General features: G+C 39.5%; 1 protein-coding gene across 4 annotated transcripts; it reads right to left on the bottom strand.

The window, feature by feature from the left end:
• Nucleotides 1-1,677: 1,677 nt before the first annotated feature.
• Mbip (MAP3K12 binding inhibitory protein 1) lies at nt 1,678-17,932 on the bottom strand. 4 transcript variants are annotated; one of them, XM_048415613.3, is made up of 9 exons: nt 17,735-17,932; nt 14,142-14,261; nt 12,195-12,413; nt 12,022-12,118; nt 9,611-9,676; nt 9,222-9,374; nt 7,692-7,789; nt 3,587-3,625; nt 1,678-2,285 (listed from the first exon to the last, which is right to left on the bottom strand). In XM_048415613.3, exons 1-9 carry the CDS (start codon nt 17,861-17,863, stop codon nt 2,178-2,180), a joined length of 1,029 nt encoding a protein of 342 aa, XP_048271570.1. In that variant the 5' UTR covers nt 17,864-17,932; the 3' UTR covers nt 1,678-2,177. The 4 variants fall into 4 exon arrangements, 2 of the variants coding, with proteins under 2 accessions (XP_048271570.1, XP_048271572.1); XM_048415615.3 differs by having other exon boundaries at nt 1,678-2,282; XR_015004457.1 differs by having other exon boundaries at nt 2,181-2,282; nt 7,692-7,811.
• Between the last annotated feature and the right edge of the window lie 1,409 nt (nt 17,933-19,341).

Here is a 19,341-nt window from a genome sequence, read left to right as displayed (position 1 = left end):
GAACCAAACCCCACTCTCTGTGACAGAAGGAGCTTTTAACCACTGCGCCAGCTCCCCAGTTCCCAAATATCAACTTTTTTAGCTGTAACTCCTACTAAACATCTTGCTGATGGACTGAGGGACACTGTCTCTATGACCATAAAATATTCTCAGTTAATATACACTGAGAATTTTTTTTCCTCAGGAAATTGAAAATTTTAAAGGCCAATCACACGGTCTTCAGTGTAGATCACAGACCGGGGGTTTCCAGCCCATTTTCTTTGTGGCAATAACCTTCATTCATTCCCTAAAGGCCTACTCATGTGGTCACACAACAATTTTTGTGTTTGGAGATCCTATCAAGGCAGACATCACTATCCTGGGGTAGACATTGACCCCCCCCCCCCCCAGCTATTACAGGAAAAAGAACACTGGAGACCAAGTGCTCTCAGTCATAACTTCAAAGCACCCACAGACGCCAAGTCTGCGGCAGGATCTACTTCCAGGAAGCAGAAATTGCTTCCTACACTGGTTGTTTCTTATGAGTCTACGCAAGACCTCGAGAGTCTCAAGGTCCAAGAGACTCTGGTTTGTAAATATCCAGCTGCAGCCAGAAGTTAGGGAAGTTCAGCCCCTTAGGAAACACTTGAAAAAGCGTAACCTGGGACTGACTAGGAAGGAGGTGTTTTGCTGTCCCTGGAAGCAAGTCTTTTCCTAACCATTTACCATACTCTTGTCTTTTAAGGACAACACCATTAGGAAGAAACAGCTGGGGTGAGGAACGGTGTCAAGTAAAAAAAAGCTGTAAAGGAATGGTCACTAGGTAGCTTGGATTAAGGGAGCAGTCTGCCTCCCTAAACTCCTGGTATCAGTGAGCGATGCACTCCAGAAAGGACAAAAGGTTGACAGCCTTCCAGCTCTAGAATAGTTATCGCCAGGACCGTATACTGGACGAGTTCATCTGCATAGCTGGCACAGCATGGGACCAAGTCCTGGCTTTTTCAGCGGGTTCCAGACACAACAGTGAGCTGTGGTGTGGGAGTGGGGATGACACTACGTACTAGAGCCAATCAAAGACAATTACAAGAGGTTGAGGCTATAAAGACAGAACTATTGTCTCAGCTCACGCGGAGAAGTAAAAGTGGACAGGCTATTTTATAACTCTTCAAGCAGAGGGGCTGGAAAGACCGGCCAGCTGAGAGAATATCCCGACTGCATGAATGATATATGTAGTAAAGAAAGCAAAGAGGGAGAGCAGAAAACAGCGAGTTAGGGAGGAGGTCAGTCAGGGCAACGAGTCGAACTGACTGCTGGAGACATTCTGAATCCACAGTGTTTAGCTATGCTTCCCCAGTTAAGCTCCATATCCCCGAGTCTTCTAACCTCTCTTCCTTTACAAGTGATCTAAGTGCATTTCTGATTCTTGCATCCAAACGGTTCTCAGACAGCTACATGCAGCTGTACCTTTCACATGCTGCTTCCAGCCGTGGTAATGAAACCTCTCTGCGATGGCCTCCTTACTGTCCAAAGAGGGATACCTGTTAGACACTAAGGTTTACTAAGCCACTCCTTCAGGACAGACCAGCATGGCCTGCAGTCCTTCACAGTCGTCAATGACCTAGGTTCTGTCATTCCCCTTCAGAGAGCAGCAGAGCAGGACACAGATTAACTCGCTTAAGGTCACACAGTCAACAGTGATAAAGCTGATCGACTGTTTATTTACAATACAAAAGACATAAAAATTATATACATGCATTTGTCAGGGTTTTTTGTCAGTAATTTTTGATAATTGCCCACTATGTACAAAATACAAATATAAACTAAGAAAATAACCATCCAATATTACAAATACAAACTAAGAAATTGGTTATTCAATGTTACAAATATAAAGTCCTTTTAAATACAGCTATCAAAATAATAATCTCTGGTGGACCACCAAAAGAAGTTCTTTCAAATTAAGTTTTTCAATATCCAAGACGCCTCCTTTAAAACAGAAGGAAATAGATTCAAACAGTGTGATCTTCAGGTTCACGTCATCTCCAAACACTGGAACAGTTGATTATGTGCTGCAAGGCAGACTCATGCTAAAGTAAACCTTGACCTCACAGAGTTTATATTCATAAACACACTGCAAATAATTAAAGACATGTAAGCTGCACGCACATGCATCTTGAAGGAAGGGCATGATGAGGCAGTTCTCACGGAAGGTGGTGGGCTGCCATGGACTCTGCTTCTCTTGACTTTCTGAGCAGGGACCGTTTGAGGGCACTAATTTTCTCGTCCAGCTCAGCCAGTGAATAGTTCTGCTGGAAACAAGAACACACATTGCTGAATAAGACTCAAGTTTCTTCAAGCAGACAGAGTGCGAAGTGAACTATAAATACCTGACTATTCAGCAGCATATTAGTGTGTGGCAATTGTAAGACTGGCAGTTCTGTATGGTGACTGTGCCGTAATTTAAAGGCATAAACTAATAAGGTTTCTTTTCTTCTGGGTTGTAACCATTTGCCTGACATGTGTGAGGCCCTGCATCCCATCCCGGCAACACAGAACAAATGCATATATAAACACAGTGCCATGCTGCCCTGCTTCTTCCCTAATGACAAAGCACTTGTGGAGTTTCTATGCTTTGAAAGACTAAACCTTTTGTAAAAACAAAACAACCCCCCCCCCCCGTGAAAAACAGTCAAGAATTAGCTTAAAATACCCAGAACTTTCCTCCTGAGGGACTAACTACATCTGGGAAACAAAGGCTGCTCTCAAGAACTAACTCAAAAATTTACAATAAATATGTAACAAGCTAATCTGAGGAATGGGGGTAGTGAAACAGGGCCTCACTATGTAGTACAGACTGGCCTTGAACTTCAGATCCTTCACCATCCTCCCGAGTGCTACAATTTAAAAAGTTTCCCCAATGTTAAATCATTAAGGCAAGCAAAATCATACAATTATCTCAAACTCAACTAATAACGTACTTGGCAGAGAACTAAGCTGCAATAGCCTTTGTGTGTGTGAGAGGGGTCAGGAGTGTGTGTTGTGCATACACGTGCCTGTGGAGGCCAGAGACTAAGATACAAAGGGTGTCCTCCTCAACTGTTCCCACCTTACTTTCTGAGACAGGGTCTCTCACTGAAATGGTCAACAAGCTCGTCAGTTAAGCACGCACCTCCCAGTGCTGAGGGAACAGACCTAGACCACAACGCCCTGCTTTGGATGCAGGTGCTAGGGCTTGGAACTCAGGTCCTCTTGAATGTGCTATAAGTACTTTGCCCACTAAACTATCTTCCTAGTCATGAAATCACCTTTTTGATTTAGATAATGCTAATTAGTAGTGCCTACAATAGGGAAAGTGGGAGAAGACCGAAGTTATTAGGGCATTTAAGTGTTTCCTAACCTAAATAATCTAAATCTTCAATTAAAAACAAGCAAAGATTTTTATACTGAGTTAGCCTGTTGGAGTCATTCTACGCTTTTAAAGTAAAACTACTTCCCTAATTCAACCTAGAGTCTGCCAAGGTACGGCCTACAATGCAGCCAGAGTGGACACTTTTATTACTAAGATAGAAAGCTCATCTATCTATTCCAGAAGGAAGACACAGTAACTTACTTGAGGAGGTTGGACTTTTCTTCTTTTTCCAGAGAAGTTCTAGTTTAAAAGTAACAAAATAATCATTATTTACAAAATATCACCATTACTTCCTTTATAGAAGACTGCAATACACAAACAGCCTCTGGGAACCCCAAGCAGAGCTCCAAACTTGCCAAGAATTGTCTACAAAGTTACCGGGGCAGAGGAGGGCGCTGTTACTGTGCAACAGTGTTACAGCGAGCTTCTCTGCAAACACCCCCTTCCCATTTCCTTCCCAGCTGCTCACAAGTCTCTGTAACTGGGAAAGAGGAGCTCTTTAAGTTTTCCACTTGGATTCTTTCAAAAGAATCTCCCCATTCTGGGAAACTGACCAAAGGAAGCAACAGTGGATGGAGGCAAAAGGAATTTGGTATTCTGCACTAAACACACGTACAACACACATGCATGCTTGCAAACAGACATCTTTGAACACTGAAAGCACTGTGACTGAGAGAACAGGTCCTTATCCAGTGTGTGACTCAAAGGAGTGTCTACCTCACCCCAATGCTCTTGCTTAGAAACTGACATGCACATGGCCCAAATGTAGCTAATGAGGAAGGATGCTGGAGATCAAGGAGAAATTTTCTGCAAACTTCTCTTGTGAGAAACAAAGAACAGTCGCTGTGGGCCACTACTATATGTGGATAAAACACCTAACGTTTATAGCAGCCCTGCCATCTACCAAAGGAAGAAGCCAACACCAGACTGAGCCAAGAGGAGCAGGAACTCAAGTGTTTCTCAACCATGACTTTCCCATACGATCAGTCCTGAGGTCTGTGTCTCACTGTTTTATAATTTCCACACTGTTTGGGTTGGTTTGGATTCATGTTTCTTACAGATGGGCTAAAGAGACAGCACAGTGGTGGAACACTTGCCCTGCATGACCAAATTCTTTTTATACTTTCATCTTAGTTCACAACATCAGAAATCACTGGGTGGAAATTAGTAAAGGAACATCTGACAAAAATTCCTTGGCTGCTACAACAGGGGTCAGTCAGGGAACCATGGCTGATTTGGGGTCATGAAGTCACTCTAACAGTCCGGCAATGACTTTTTCTCCAAATAGTCAACAAATTTAAAAGAAAAAAACCAAAACCAAAAACAAACAGCCACAGAAGCCACCAAATTATAGAAACTTCAATGCTATATCCAGAGGCTTTTTACCTTTTCCAGGCATGGATTTACTGAAAGCATTTAGCAGGGAGGTGACTTAAGAAAACAGTATTTGCAAAGATTTATGATAGTTTAGCAACAGGACATCAACCAAGAATGAAGAGACGGTGCCATGTTAGTTTAACTGTGAGGTAAGGTCCTGAGATGGGGACGAAATGGGAAACAAACAGGTAAGAGAGAAAAGCTGCCAGCTGTTGGAGCGGATGTGGGCCGAGAGCAAGGAAACGTGCAGTTTCTGGTTAGTAAAATGATTCTATCATCGATAGAAACAGAAAACTTGGAGGGTGATGTTCCTTAGGGGACTGTAGTTTGAGGGTAGCGAAGGGTATGCAGACAGCGGAGGTAACCCGTGCTGAAGAGCAGGCGAGCGAGAACTCTGCAGCACTCCACAGCACGGGGCTTACTGACCCTGCGGCTGCACAGGAGAAAAGAATGAGAACTGCAGATGGGGATAGCTGGGCTCAGTCGGGGTCAGAAAGGAGGGGCGATGGCAGGTTGGGATGAAGTGGGGCCTTGTGAAAAACGAATTCCCAGATCTTTAAAATTATGTCTTTGGATGGAAGTCACCCTTACGGATTAGTACTAGAAAAGACACACAAAGGTTAATAGCACAAAACCAGACAGGTTTAAAGAGTCAGACTAACTCTGTCCTCTGAACTTTGCACAGATGTGGCAAAAAGCCAAAGGGAAAGATTTTATACTGGCATTCCATAACAGAGCGAGTCCTCTCTAGGAGCCACCCACCTCATCTGGAGTGAAGCCAACTCGAGTTACCTTCACACTGCAGGAACTGAGGAGTCTGCATGCCTTGCTCTCTCTGTAGAGCAATTGCATGATGTGGCATATTATCCCTGCAGTGCACAGAAAAGACTGTGGCCTACACTCCTCTAGCTTCTCTGGTTAGGTCATAAGGAACCAATGAGCCCTTATATGTCTTAAGGAGTGATCTTTTGTTGGAAATTAAATTTCTGAACCATGAAAAGATTTTAATTGAAGTGTTTTTTATATAGATTCACATACAGGCAAATTCTAAACATGGAGGCGTTTCAAAAAGCTGGGTAGAGGTTGATTATCATGGGTAACTTTGAAGCATAGCACATGAAAAGGTGTACACTAACAGAAACAAAAAAGAAAATTATATTTGATTCACAGATCAAAAGAACTAAAGTTTTTCTCATTTATTGAAAAACAAACTCCCAAGTAAACTACTATAAAAAAAAGCAGAAAATTATCAATATGCACTACATCTTTTACTGTAATTGTTCTAAAAATCTGAACCGTAAACAGGGAAATGTCTCAACATAGTACTTTAAAGTTTTTAAGATTGTAGCTTACTAGTATATTTTAAAGATACAATTTTTATGAGTATTTCTGAAGGCTAACTTTGCACTGACTGCTCTTCCAGAGGACCTTGGTTCAATTCCCAGCACCCATGTGGCAGCCAACAACTGCCTGTAACTCCAAGATCTGACACCCTCACACAGACAACATGCAGGCAAAACACCAATGTACATAAAGTAAAAACAAGTATAAAACAGAAAGACTAACTGTAAACTGTGGTACTTGACAACAGTAAATAAGTAACACATCTTACTAGTTTATGCTCACAGTGCCTTGCTCATACTAGAGAACTTCGTTTTCTTATGTTTTCATATTTCTTTTTTTTTTTTTAATTTGGTTTTTCGAGACAGGGTTTCTCTGTGACCTGGAACTCACTCTTATACCAGGGGGCCTGAAACTCAGAGATCTGCCTGCTTATGTCTCCTAAGCGTGGGATTAAAGGCGTGTGCAACAGCAGCGGGTTTCATATCTCTTTCTTGTTCTTTACTGAACATTTCAAGGTGCACCCTGGGTTACTTTGAATGGACGAGACATCAAGTGAATGTGTAAATAAATGGACAGAGCATGCTGATGGCTGGTTAGTGGACTCTGGGCAGAAGTCTAAGCTATGGGCTATACAGTGAGAACGTGTCTCAACTCAAACACACACAGCAAAACAAGCATGAGAAAAGAGAAGTACCTCCTCGGAAAACAGTGAGAAGCAGGATGAGCTCGGGGCTGCCTCAAACACTGATGCGCCAAAGAAGATGCTCAGTAGGAAAAGACTTTTTCAATGTCCTCGAGAAAGGGGGTTAAGAAGGAACCTACAGTTCCAAAACTGCAGGGTCTCCCTGACAGAGGACAGCAACAGGATATCCCGGAGGAGTTCCACTGAGAGCTCAAGGGCTTCATTACAACTTCCACGACAAGATTCTTTTCTCTCTTTTCCTGTTTGTTCATTTGTTTGATGTTTGGTTTTTCTTTTAAATTTGGTTTTGATCTAGGGAGAAGTGGCAAGGGTAGAGAGCGAACGTAAGGGGATGGGAGATAAATGGGATCAGAAAGCATGATGTGAAATCCACAGAGAATCAGTAAAGGTTAAATGAAAGAAAGACTGAAGGAATAAGAGTGGAGGAACTACACAGATATAGGCCAGTAGTTCACGAAAAAAAAGTCTGTGTTAGGGTAAAAAAAGCGGACGAGTGTGTGAGGTGTGGCCGGTTTACATGTGAGACGTGTACCTATTTTATGAGCTGAGTGAGAGCCTGGAGGATGGACCAGCAAGACAAGGAACAAGCTCTAAAAGGAAAGACCTGCTGTCTCTCAAGACCACAAGCAGAGTCACGGCTGAACCACTGCAGGCTGAGTTATTATGGCATGAGGATGGTTTGACAGAATTTCCATAGTTGATAATGAAGGAGTTCCTACAGTTTAAAAATATTCAGAATCAGACTTTTTAAAGAAGTAGATAATCACCTTCATATGACTGAACTCCTTTTCTTTGAATTTAAAACAGTGTATTGAGTGTACTGACACATAACAAAGATTATAAACCAGAATAAGGTTTTGTTTTTCAGCCACCGGTACTCACCACGGACTGGAAGTACTCAGGAGAGACGCCCTCCAGCTCCAGGATTCTATCTTCAAGCTTCTTAATTCTCTGGTAAATGTCTCTTGGCACTGGACCACCTAAGTTCATGAGGGAAAAATGCTACAATCTTAATGAATAATTCTGTCTTATCATTTTTATACTTAAAATACCAGGCATACATAAGAACAAAAACACTTAAACTTAGGAAAAAGCACAGAGGAAAGCAAAATAAACTGAAATCCTGAACTCATAGCTTCACCCTGAGTTACAATTTCACTTTGAGTTCTGTGAGACAAATTATAGACTCTGCTTTCCAATATTCTTATGCGCCTCACAATGCTACAAGTTTTTTACAAAATTTATTTTATGAGCTACTGAAAATAGTGTTTCTAATAGGTGTTGGTAGTTCCTTAGAAGGCAGTCACTCAGCAGTGACAAGATGACAATTCCACGTGATGGCTGTGTTTATCCTATCATTTCCTGCAACTTCCATTTCTAGGACCTTGAGAAGCGATGAGAGGGGGTTTCCCATAATTTTGCACTTCTTTTGGAGGAGGGCATGGTGTATTGAAGATACTTAGACATCAAGTTCATTATTATATTCAGATTCTTTCTACTCCTTCAGACATCACCACTGTAGCCTGCTTGGTCTAGCCCCCAGTCTCTCTGATAAGTACTGTGTCTGCCATGCGTTTGAGAGCTACAGAGAACTAGTAAAGAATTTTTAGCCGGGTAGAAACAAGATCAGATACGAGTGTGAAAAACTGCAATTTGGCCACAGGGTGATAAATAACGTAAAACAAACTTTTTGTCTATCTCTTGTTACCCCAGGACAGAGATTACAGGCGCTTCATCTACAGCAGTAGCTGTGCAGAGGGGAGCAGAAACATGAAGGAACATTTAGGAGGAGAATCAAGAGCATGGTAACTAACAGGGAAGACTGTCTGATTCTCCGCAGTCACGCACTCTGATATCCTGGGCAAGTTGCTTGAGCTCTCTAACTTCAGTCCTGCTGCCTTTCCCACAGGAACAGCACACTCTTCCACAGATACTGTTAAGTGCTAAGCTGGCATAGGCAGGGCACTTTCAGAGAGAGAGTACTGTTCAATAAACACGGGCTCACTCTTCCCATGCGCTTATTCATTTACGTTTACTGTTGGGAGTGCACTGAGGACCAGGGCCACGTTTATCTATCTGTTGTCCCTGGCAGGGTAGCTAAGAACAATTACAAGTGGTCAAAGGAGTTCTGAAGTAGGCCTCAGCAACGCATTACATTCATTTCCTGTTGGGACTTCAGTAACCGAGGCAGACAGTCTATTCAGAATTTGTTTTCCAGTTTAGAAAGCAGAAAGTGCAGGGAGGAAAAGCAGAAAACCAGACCTTTATAGATTCTTCACCAGTAGCAACAGTTTCATGCACCTAGAATGAGGGCTTTACAAGGAACGTTCAAGGAAAATTCAGAAGCTAAATGAATCCAGTTTCCTTAAGACTTGAAAGTGACATTACAGAATGCCACCTAACTCTGCTTACCCGTCTGCAACCGCAGGTGAGCCTCAATGTTCTGGAGCCGCTCTTCCACAGCCTGATTACCACAGTCTCGAAGCGTGCCTGGAGGTTTGTGACCTGACCCCGGAATTCCTTCTGGTCTGGTCTGTGGTCCGTATGTATTCACAACTCTAGAAACTAAGTTAAGAAACTTTTAGGTCCATGTGAATTTATGTTTCAAAAACAGACATTCTCTCTCCCTAACAGTATATATTTTTCTCCATAACAGCCACCTAATCAAAAGCTCAAAAAAGAAGAAAGGCAATGCCTTTGTTTTAGAATAAAGTTTAGATGGGAAAAGTATTTCTATTCCATATTGTTATGAAGCTCCACGAACTTCTGTCAGCGACAGATATCATACGGCAGCTACTTACCCTTCACATGACTTTTAAACCCAGGATAAGGAGTAAAGACGGCATCAGTTCTTGCACAACTATTTTCTAGGGAAAATTTGGATGAATTTAGTTCAAATATATTCTTAATTACAAATGTATGAAATTATGATAAACTTCTAATAATTCATATTTTACTCATGAAAGAATTTAAAATAAAAATAATATAACTGCATTACTATTACATACAGAATTGTTTGGGTAATGTTATCCTCTGAAGTGAATCACATGCGATATTTTTATGCAATGTTCATATTCACATATAGAAAAACCATTAACATTAAATGACATAACTTCTGATAGTTATTACTAAGTTCCATTGACCTTTGGAGAAAAAAACTCACATATTCTAGAGTACCGTATTCTAACTCCATTATAGAAACAGAAGCCAATTTACCAAATTATCTTTAAAAACTTTCATCATTTTTGCTATTACCAACTTAGTGAACATCTTACAGAGGGAAGGACTGATTGGATATTTTATATGTCTTTGTTAACCTCAGAACTCAGATAAATAAGGACACTGAAGTCTCAGGTACAATAGACATAGGAACCTCAGGTACAGCACACACTTTACCTCTGTTCCTACATTTCCAGTGTTTATTTAAAAATTCCTAATCAGAAGGCATCACGTCTCTTAATCTTACTTTTTAAAAACTGTAATTTTAGAAAGACACGTAAAATTTTTCCAATATTTTCAAAGTGAAACCTATAATTTCTTTCATTAACAAATAACTTATATGGAAAGAAATTAGAGATACATTAACAAAATACATACTATTAAATATTAGCATAATTGTAATCTATAAACACACTATAATAACATATAGAAATATACGCTAATATTTGAAGTAACAGTAAAATTATACATTGGCAGTAAATTTTCTGTTAAATTCCCATCATTATTTTATAAAAAATGGGTGTATAATGAGTTGAGTCTTTTGTTATTTCATGAAATCTGATTTTTAAAAATATTTTTTTCTTAGATCAACTGAAAGGTCTTTAAAATACACTAACACATTAAAATGTATTTTTAAGCTTAAGTTTAACACATCTGTGATAAGACAAAACTAAACAAAATTGAAAACCCACTTAACATTTTATATTTAAAGACTAAACAGACTCGTTTTCTTTTCCTTGGAAACACCCCAAACTATATATAAGGGGCCTACACGTCTCTATTCTTTCTATCCTTTCACTGGCCTGAGGGTATGAAAAAAAAGCTATGTTCCATCCCAGGGCTGGAGTCCAAATGCAGAGCCATCAGCGAAGTGCAGCCTGGTGTGGGGACAGTGAATGAGTGCTAGTCTCTCCACAGCAATTCTTGCTAGCACTGTTTGGAGCCAGGGAGGGATTGAATGGGCCAAGGAGTCCTGCTGAGCATTTCAATTCTTGTCAATTTCTATCCCCTGATGGTTTATAATAATAGAATTAGCAGGAAGCACAGAGGAATAACATTAGTGACACATGCACTTGCTCCCTCAACAAACCCTTTCTCTTGAGGTGCATACAACTGGACTGGTGTACCTGAGATTTTGCCAGTTATACCTGTTCTAAAATGCTAAATCTAGAGAACCATAAAAGCTAACAGTGAAAAAGTTAAGTTTAGAACTCAAAGCAAGCTTACATTATTATGTTAAGAGCATCCTGTATCAATGTGATTATGAGTCACTTCCAGGTTCAATTGACAATTCCATGCTTATAAACATTAGTCAAGAGATATTAAAGGCAATAAGAAAAACATTTGGTCCAATTACAAACCTTCCTTCATATGTTTTTCCTAAGATCACAAGGATAACTGACTATGAACTATGGCAGTGCCACACAGTGTATGGTGATGTGCAGGTACATTGCAAGTCCTGAGACACACTGCAGCAGCATATGAAGAGGGAAAGGAGACCCTGAGGAAAACCAGCAAAGGTCTGCACAACAAGAAAGGAAAAACACCTAGGACTCCAGTCTTCAGGGCAAGCTGGAGAGATCAATGATCAACTCAGGAGTAAAGGGAAAACTGCTCCCTCTTGAGGAATGCTATCAGCTTTACTAAATTCACTGAATTAACATAATTTCACAGGTACATTTACAGACCTGAATGTCATATTGCTTTGTTCTTCCTGACAGCGAGTCTCAACAACACTGCCACCCAACATTCACCTTCACTTCCTAAAGAACTTTCAGCTTCTCCCACCCGCGATAAACATCTGTCTCTGCAGTGTAACCAAAATGAAAATCATCTTGACACTGCCCATTACTAAATAAAACTCTACTGCCTTAATTACCAACTAAAAACTTGTAAAACTGAATTTTGTTCTTAACGTTATTCATTTTTAAGACAAACTATTACAGCAGTTGTCAAAATATTTAAAATCCTATAAAAATAAACTTCTAGTTACCTTGATTACAATCAATAACATTGCAAAATTCCCTGACGTTGTTTTCATTGATTTCAGCTTGTTTTCTTTCAATAAATGCAGATATTCGCCTGTCAATCTACAAACAACAAATATTTTAACAATCAAAACACAAAAGTAATGTCTCCACCCACCCTGCACCACCCCAAACTTACTTCTGCTTTCCCAGCCTTTATTTGAACTACTTCTGGATCAAAATGGATTTGTGTCTTTTTCACATCTAAACCACAATCTTTGAGCTTTCCTTCGTCTTGCAGGTCCCCAGTGGGATGTCCAGCATTTAGTTCGCTTTTGGTCTCCGTTTCTGGCTGTCTGAGCTCTTCAACAGCAGTTGAATTCTCTTTAATTAAAGACTGAAGTTTTGCTAAAAAAGGCTAAAAGGAACACAGTGACATCTGCTCAGGTTCAAACTACTCTAAATTTGTGATATATTTACATAAACGGGTGCTGAGTAAATGAATATTACCAGTTATTAAATATAAAAAGCTGGCAGGCAGGGATAAACAGGTCTGACTACACACGTGTTTGCTGTTTTCTACTTTGTCACCCTTACCGTTTGCTGTAAAAGTACTAAAAAAAGAAAAAGAAAAGAAAGAAAACCTGAGGAAATTTAAGTCTTTCTTTGAGGAAATCATTCTGTCACTCATCTTTTATTTTTGTGCCAAATCAAAGCCTTTAGTCCCTGGCCTGGACGCCTCTTAATTAACACGTCACTCAGAGCACTAGGCTTAGCTTCTCCCTCCTTAGCAGGAGAGCAGTGCTCTCTCTCACTCAGCGATGCCCTGCATTATCACAGTATCTGGAGATTCTCCACTTCAAAGTGCAGTTGGCCAAAATGAATGAGAGCATGGATATGAAGTATGTAGGTGTTACACTAAGTGAACATTCAGCCTTTTTCTGACATAGCGAGATATCTTATTGGGTCATGAAATGAAATTTTACAAAAGAAGATGAACAATGGGAGAAGAAAAAAATGAAACAAAACAAAACAAAACATGTTACAAAGACCCCTAGCTGGAAACAGCTCATTCTAACTAGAGTGGGTTTAAAATAAATGGTTCTTCATAATGGAAATTCACTTACTTCTGTTCTTCTAGCCATCCCCACCCCAACATGGTCCACATTTGAGTTTTACAGCTCACTGCCTGCCCTTTAAACAAACTACTAACTGTTATTTATTTATTTTTTTTATCATGAAACACGGTTAAACATTCTCAAAAAGTCAATGAATGCAAGGCTGAAAATTAACACATTATTCCTAAACAATACCCCGATCATCTTTTCATACAATTTTGCTTCCATTGTCTGCTACGCCAAACACTCTTCTGAAACCTCATGACATCTTAAACACAGCAGAGTGACCGGGAAAACGGTTCTGCTCATCCTTGGTGCTTCACACTTCACTGACTCAAGAGAACCTGCAACTCCATCAATTACACTTGCAGAGATGTTCAACAACAACCAGCAAGGCCACAACACCATTCATTTCTTAAACTGAAATATTAAAAAATGTAACAATACCATTATAAATAATTCAATATTGACTTCCAATATCAAGGGTAAATTATTTCAAATTATTAAGAGGAAATAGTGACTGGCTACTCACTAAGATGAAACATTAATGTCACAGAAATTACTTTCTTTTTAAAAACTATGCTGAAACTGTTTAATTGCAATAGACACTCCAGGATGTGTCATGCTGGGATAATGCCACTTCTTGAACCACTGAAAGCACTCCATGAGCCTCCAAACTCACCCAAGGCATGGAATCATTATCATAGCATGACTCACACCTGCCGTGTCTTATTGCTTAATTATAACCCACCATAGATGAACTGTATTGAATTTTCAGCAAAGCCTAGAATTGAATAGAACTACATTTATTCAATTTCATACCCACATTGGCCTATTGGGCTTATATCCTATAACTATCATGATCACTGGTGAAATGGACAGACCTAGACTCAATATAGATTTACGTAACCTTCATTAATAGCACTGTTAAGAGTGTTGAGGTAGCACTGGCAAATACTGCAGCTAATTTAACTGTAATTAATTTCTATTTTCAATACCCCAGTAAATATTTCTAATATGAAATTTACCTGTAAATACAAAACGTGCTGCTCAAGTGCAGTAAGAACCAGTGCAGGCGGGGACGCTGAGAGGCTCTGCAGCCTGTTCCAATCGATTGTAATTTTCACCACATCATCTCTGAGGTTAAGCTTCAAAGGGGCAAACCAGCAACATCACAAAAATTACACGATTAAGCTGTATATCTGGGATTATCACAAAAATAAGATTTCTATGGAGTAATGCATGCCTATTTTGCTCGAAGTTACTAAGTTTCAATGACATAATAAATACTTTACCTAGTTGCCATTTTAAAAATCAAAGGGTGCAGCTTTGAAACAAATGAATAAAAACACAAGTTATTATTCTAATTCTGCTCCTATGTGTGTATCATGGGGCCATCTTCCAGGGGAAGCCACCACGAAGGATAAAAAGATGAACCCTCTTTTGATACTTGGGTATCTAAAATACCTTTGGAAGGTGTCCAAAAACAGGTCTGCCCTAGTTGGGCTCCTACTAATTCCAGCTAAGCATTCAAGAGAGGAAGCACAACCGCTTTAAACAAGGTCCAGAAAGTGCATTCTCTTTGTTCCACACCACACAAACACATGCCTAAAATATCCATGACCTCAAAGTCTTTTTACTTTTATTGTTTTCAAATTTAACCAACTCAAAAAAAAACCAACTTAAAATTCAAGTAATTATTTCAAATAAAAATCAAAGTACAAAATTGTTCAGTTGAAAAACAAGTGTTTTTCCACAGCAGTAAAACAAATGACCAGAACTGGATGTCCAGTGTGTTTCCAAAGTCTCATTACATGAAAATTTCTCATCAGCTAGTGATTTATTAGAACAAAATTATATCCAGAAAACTACCAAGAACCTGAATATAAAATTAATATCCCCAAATCAGTCAAAACTTTAGAGCAGAAGCTTCCATCTGTACTCACTTGACTAAGTATGAGGGAATCCCTATAAACTTTCTAAGGACATGAATCATAGCACTGTATAAGGACAGACTCCATAGTGGAAGCAAGTCAATTGTATCTTATTTTGCAGGAATAACTTATGGAAAATTAGTCATATTTTCCAAAGTAAAGATACAAGTTTCATGAGTTCAAATGTAAATATAATGAGATTTATAATACAAGAATAAAAAAAAACATAAATCACTGTCTATGAAACCAAAGAAATCTCAGGTTCCCAAACTAAGCACTCTACTGTATAACAGTTATAGACACTTATTGCTCAGACCAGAAGCATTAGAAGTCCCATACTTGGCAGACATAAGGAAATATGAAATTTTACATTAGGCTATACTGGAAAAGATAAGCTTATAACTAAGTTAAGATTTGACGTTAAGATTAATTAGTAAGATTATTACATTCATTAATGTGCATGAAAGTAATCCATCAGCATGTGTTTACAGTCCTCTGAGAGATCTATAGTTGATTATGGCAAATTTAGATGGTTTGGGAAAAAAGCAGGAAAAGCTTAAACCAGAGCAAGGCATCACATTCTCTAGAAAAAGTAAGTACAGAAAAGCAATCTTAATGATTGGATCATATTCTCATATCAATTCAGCAGAATTATGTAAGTCTTCAAAGGAAACCCAAGATACTTAGTCTTTTATGGAAACCAAACAATAATGTCATAAATTAAAAAATGACCCCAAATACATCCAATTATTCATTCAGCAAATTCCTCCTTAACAATATGAACTCTATGCATTTTACCCCATAACTCTTGGAACAGCAACCAGACATTCAAAAATTTCTATTAATACACTATTAACATAATCAATTATGTAAGTTCAGTAGAAATATTACTATTTTAAAAAACCTAAACTAACAAATTTTTAGCTTGATAACATGGGCCAAAGAAAGGAAAGAAAAAGGTTAATATTCATATGTTTTGCATTTGGAGGAAAGGAATGCTTTTTAACAATTCAATTTTATACTTTCAATTGAAAAGTACTAATAATTCAATGATACTTCAGATGAACTTAGGCATATCGCAATTTACATCTTAAAAATCCTTTTAATTTGTTGCAAAAGGACACACTCCCCACGGGCAACTTATACGTGTGTATGGCTTAAATCATACATCTCAAAGTACATGATATTATTAAAGTAGCATTTAATTGATTTTTAAAAAAATCTTATATTTGACACTTGTACAAAAGCCCCTTTATTATGTTACGAAAACCTCACTTTCTCTAAACAGTTTTTGGCAGGTGGCAAAAAACCACCTGTTTTTTTATGATTAAATGATTAAAGTTAAGATTAATGATTAAATGATTAAAGTTAAGATTTAATCATTATTCCACTTGAACCTTTAAATAAATTCATTAAAATTTTGAAAAATTAAATACGCAAAATAATTTAGATATTCAAATCTTTTATCAATGTATATTTTTTTACAACTTCTAAACATAATGAACGAGAATATTTTTTATTTTTTCTCATCTTGACAGTAGAATATGAATGAATCATTCATGCCAAAAAAAGTTCTCTGACTTTTAAACTTTTAAAGATCTGGGATATTACCACTGATATGTTAATAGGGAAAGTGCTTAAGACTTTGAAACCTTTTTTTTCGTAAATTATTAAGCAATTGAGCTTAAAAGTTTTAATGTTTAGAAGACCACTACTATGTAAGAACACCAAACTGAACGTACAGCTCAAAGTCGTTTGCCAGTTAAAAGAAACGGACAAAGGTTTTAACATTTTTATTAAACTATTTTTTACAAGATTAATTCTTCATCCATCTAAGGGTTCTAAAATAATTCTCAGAAATCAGGCTAATGCCTTCCTGTTATAGGTTCTACTGCTCTGGACACAAACGTGTGCTGTTCCATTTCATACCCCCAGACAAACCAGAAAACGTGTCTGACAAAATATTTCTAAAAGCGGGCAATCATACTTTTGCTCCTTAGTAAAAAATAGCTTCATTATATCATAAACGAGTTTATCCAATAACGTGAAGGTACCTACTTTTTTAAATCGAATTTTACTATGACATTTCTGTAAGAGCGATTAGCTAATAAATAGTTACACGACAGTGGTAAGGAAGTTAGAATCGGTCATACATAACTCATTCAAAAATTTACACTAAAGTTTAGGCACACTGCAAGTTATATTTTAAAAATTCTTCTACACCGTCCTGCCCCGTTTCAAAGATTAGTAAATGCAATAAATTATATGAGAGAAACAAAACACAGAGTAAAACACCCCCCCCCCCCCCAAGAGTGCAGATGGCGCTAGGAAAAGTTTCAGGCCATACTATCCAGTGACTTTCTGCAGTAAATACACTGGAGGCAGAAGGACCGTCAGCGCCAGGGGCCCCCTCAACCCTCATCGTTTCATAGGCACTGATGTTCCGTAAGCGTTCGGCGCCAGCACCCAGGTTTTCTCCAGACCTTGGTACTCACGCTCGGTCACCGCGTGTGCAGCTGGCCTCTCCCGGCCCCAGGCCGCTGGGCCCCGGCTCCTCCCGGTCACGGCAGCAGCGAGCGGCCTCGGCAACCCAGCTGCAGGCACCGGTCCAGAGGGATCCGCGGCCCCCGCCTCCGAGAGAACTAGCGTGAGAGGACCGGGATGCTCCCCACCGCACCTCCACTTACCTGTCCCGTCAGGGTGTGCAGGGAACGAAAGAGTTCGCAGAGCACCTCGCGGGTGAGGAGGGGGCTGGAGCTTCGCTCCGGGTTCCTCTCGCTGCTGCTTGAGAAACTCGGCTCCGCAGCAGCAGCCATGACACCTTCACGGCAGCCCCCAACCGCGGCGGAGAGCGCTCGCCCCCCGCCCCTCCCTGGCGGGCTTCGTCGCACTGAGATGACGTGAAACTACAGCGCCTCCCTTCGCTCTGAGGGTGGGCCCCACCCTCTCCGTTTGACAGACACGCACGGGGACCAATCAAGAGCAAGATAGCCGCCCTCGGAGGGAATGTGGCTGACTAGTGCGAGCGGGACCCTCTGGTGATATTTCTCGAGGGTCGCTGTGGCTTAGAAATCTACCTTGGCTCTTAGATGCTCTGTGTGAATGCTGGCATATTGAGTCCCGCTATTAAAATTTAGAATGTTAACATGGTGACATGGAGATGTCTTGGGAAAGAGTGGGTCAACGATGGAGTGGGGCTCACGCGTTTCTAAGTACTGGAAAATTCACCCAGGATGATCGTAACTGATAGGACATTTTCATCCCTAACAGGATGACACGAAGAATGTAAGAAAAATAAAAAGGATTCATTATGCCCCATTTTTCTACCAGAAAACGACATTGATGACCACATCTGCAAAACATTTTGTGTCAAATTTCTAACTTGCAACAGTTGCTCAGTGCAATAACTCGACCCTGAGTCCTAAAATGGTTTCAGTATAAATCCAATAGAAATGTAAACCAACTAATTTCATGTAATCACACTCTTTCAAGTTAAGGTAGAAAACTAAATCGATACTTGTCAGGTATTTTTAGATAGCTCTATTATAACCGAAAAGGTTATAATTTTATGAGGGAGACTGCCATTAAAATTTTATAACAAGCTTAAGAGTCAACAAAAGATTTAAAGCTTGCTGGGCGGTAGTGGCACATGCCTTTAATCTTAGCACTCTGGTGGCAGAGGCAGGCAGATCTCTGAGTTCAAGGCCAGCCTGGTCTGTGTAGTGTGTTCCAGGACAGTCAGTGCTACAAAGAGAAACCCTGTCACCAAAACAAAGTAGCAAACAAAACAAATCAAAACAAAAGCAACAAAAACATTAAAACCCTCATTCTGATAGTTCAGTACATTTAACATACAGAAAGTAGAGGTACAGACTTAATGTGTATTCTGTAGTTTGAGAACAGGCTGAATGGAAGAAGAAATAAGGAACCGAGAGACACCGGAATAAGGACAGGAAAAATCAAAGAACTCCTTTGACCTGTCTAACAAGTCTCTTACTCAGTTATTTCTAAAAATTTGGTATCATCAGACTTAACAGAATCTTGAGAAAGCTTGCCTGTTTCCTCGCTAGCAGTAAGATGTAACACACCTGATATCACTCCTATGTTTGATGTTTGGTGATGGAGCCTGCGTGAGATGCGAACCCAAATCAAGCAAGCCTCTTAGTCAAGTCTCTTGTCCTTATAGCTAAAAGAAATTTACAATTTGTTCCACAGTTATCACATTTTTGTCTCTTATTCTCTTGTTAATGGGGGATAATTGTGATGTGGAATCTGAGAGTCCTTGCTCTGTGCC

The sequence above is a fragment of the Myodes glareolus genome, chromosome 11, assembly GCF_982192425.1.
Source record: "Myodes glareolus chromosome 11, mMyoGla1.1, whole genome shotgun sequence".
Taxonomy (NCBI): domain Eukaryota; kingdom Metazoa; phylum Chordata; class Mammalia; order Rodentia; family Cricetidae; genus Myodes; species Myodes glareolus.
The sequence above is the reverse complement of the archived record's forward strand: the minus strand, read 5'-3'. Positions and strand labels throughout refer to the sequence as shown.

Excerpts from the sequence above, each read along its gene's own strand:
- Mbip (XM_048415613.3), bottom strand. The coding sequence starts at position 17,863 with ATGGCTGCTGCTGCGGAGCCGAGTTTCTCAAGCAGCAGCGAGAGGAAC. Across the intron at positions 12,119-12,194 it reads TAAAGGCTGGGAAAGCAGAA|ATTGACAGGCGAATATCTGC; the intron begins GTAAGTTTGGGG and ends TGTTGTTTGTAG. Across the intron at positions 2,286-3,586 it reads GAAAAGTCCAACCTCCTCAA|CAGAACTATTCACTGGCTGA; the intron begins GTAAGTTACTGT and ends TCTTGTTTCCAG.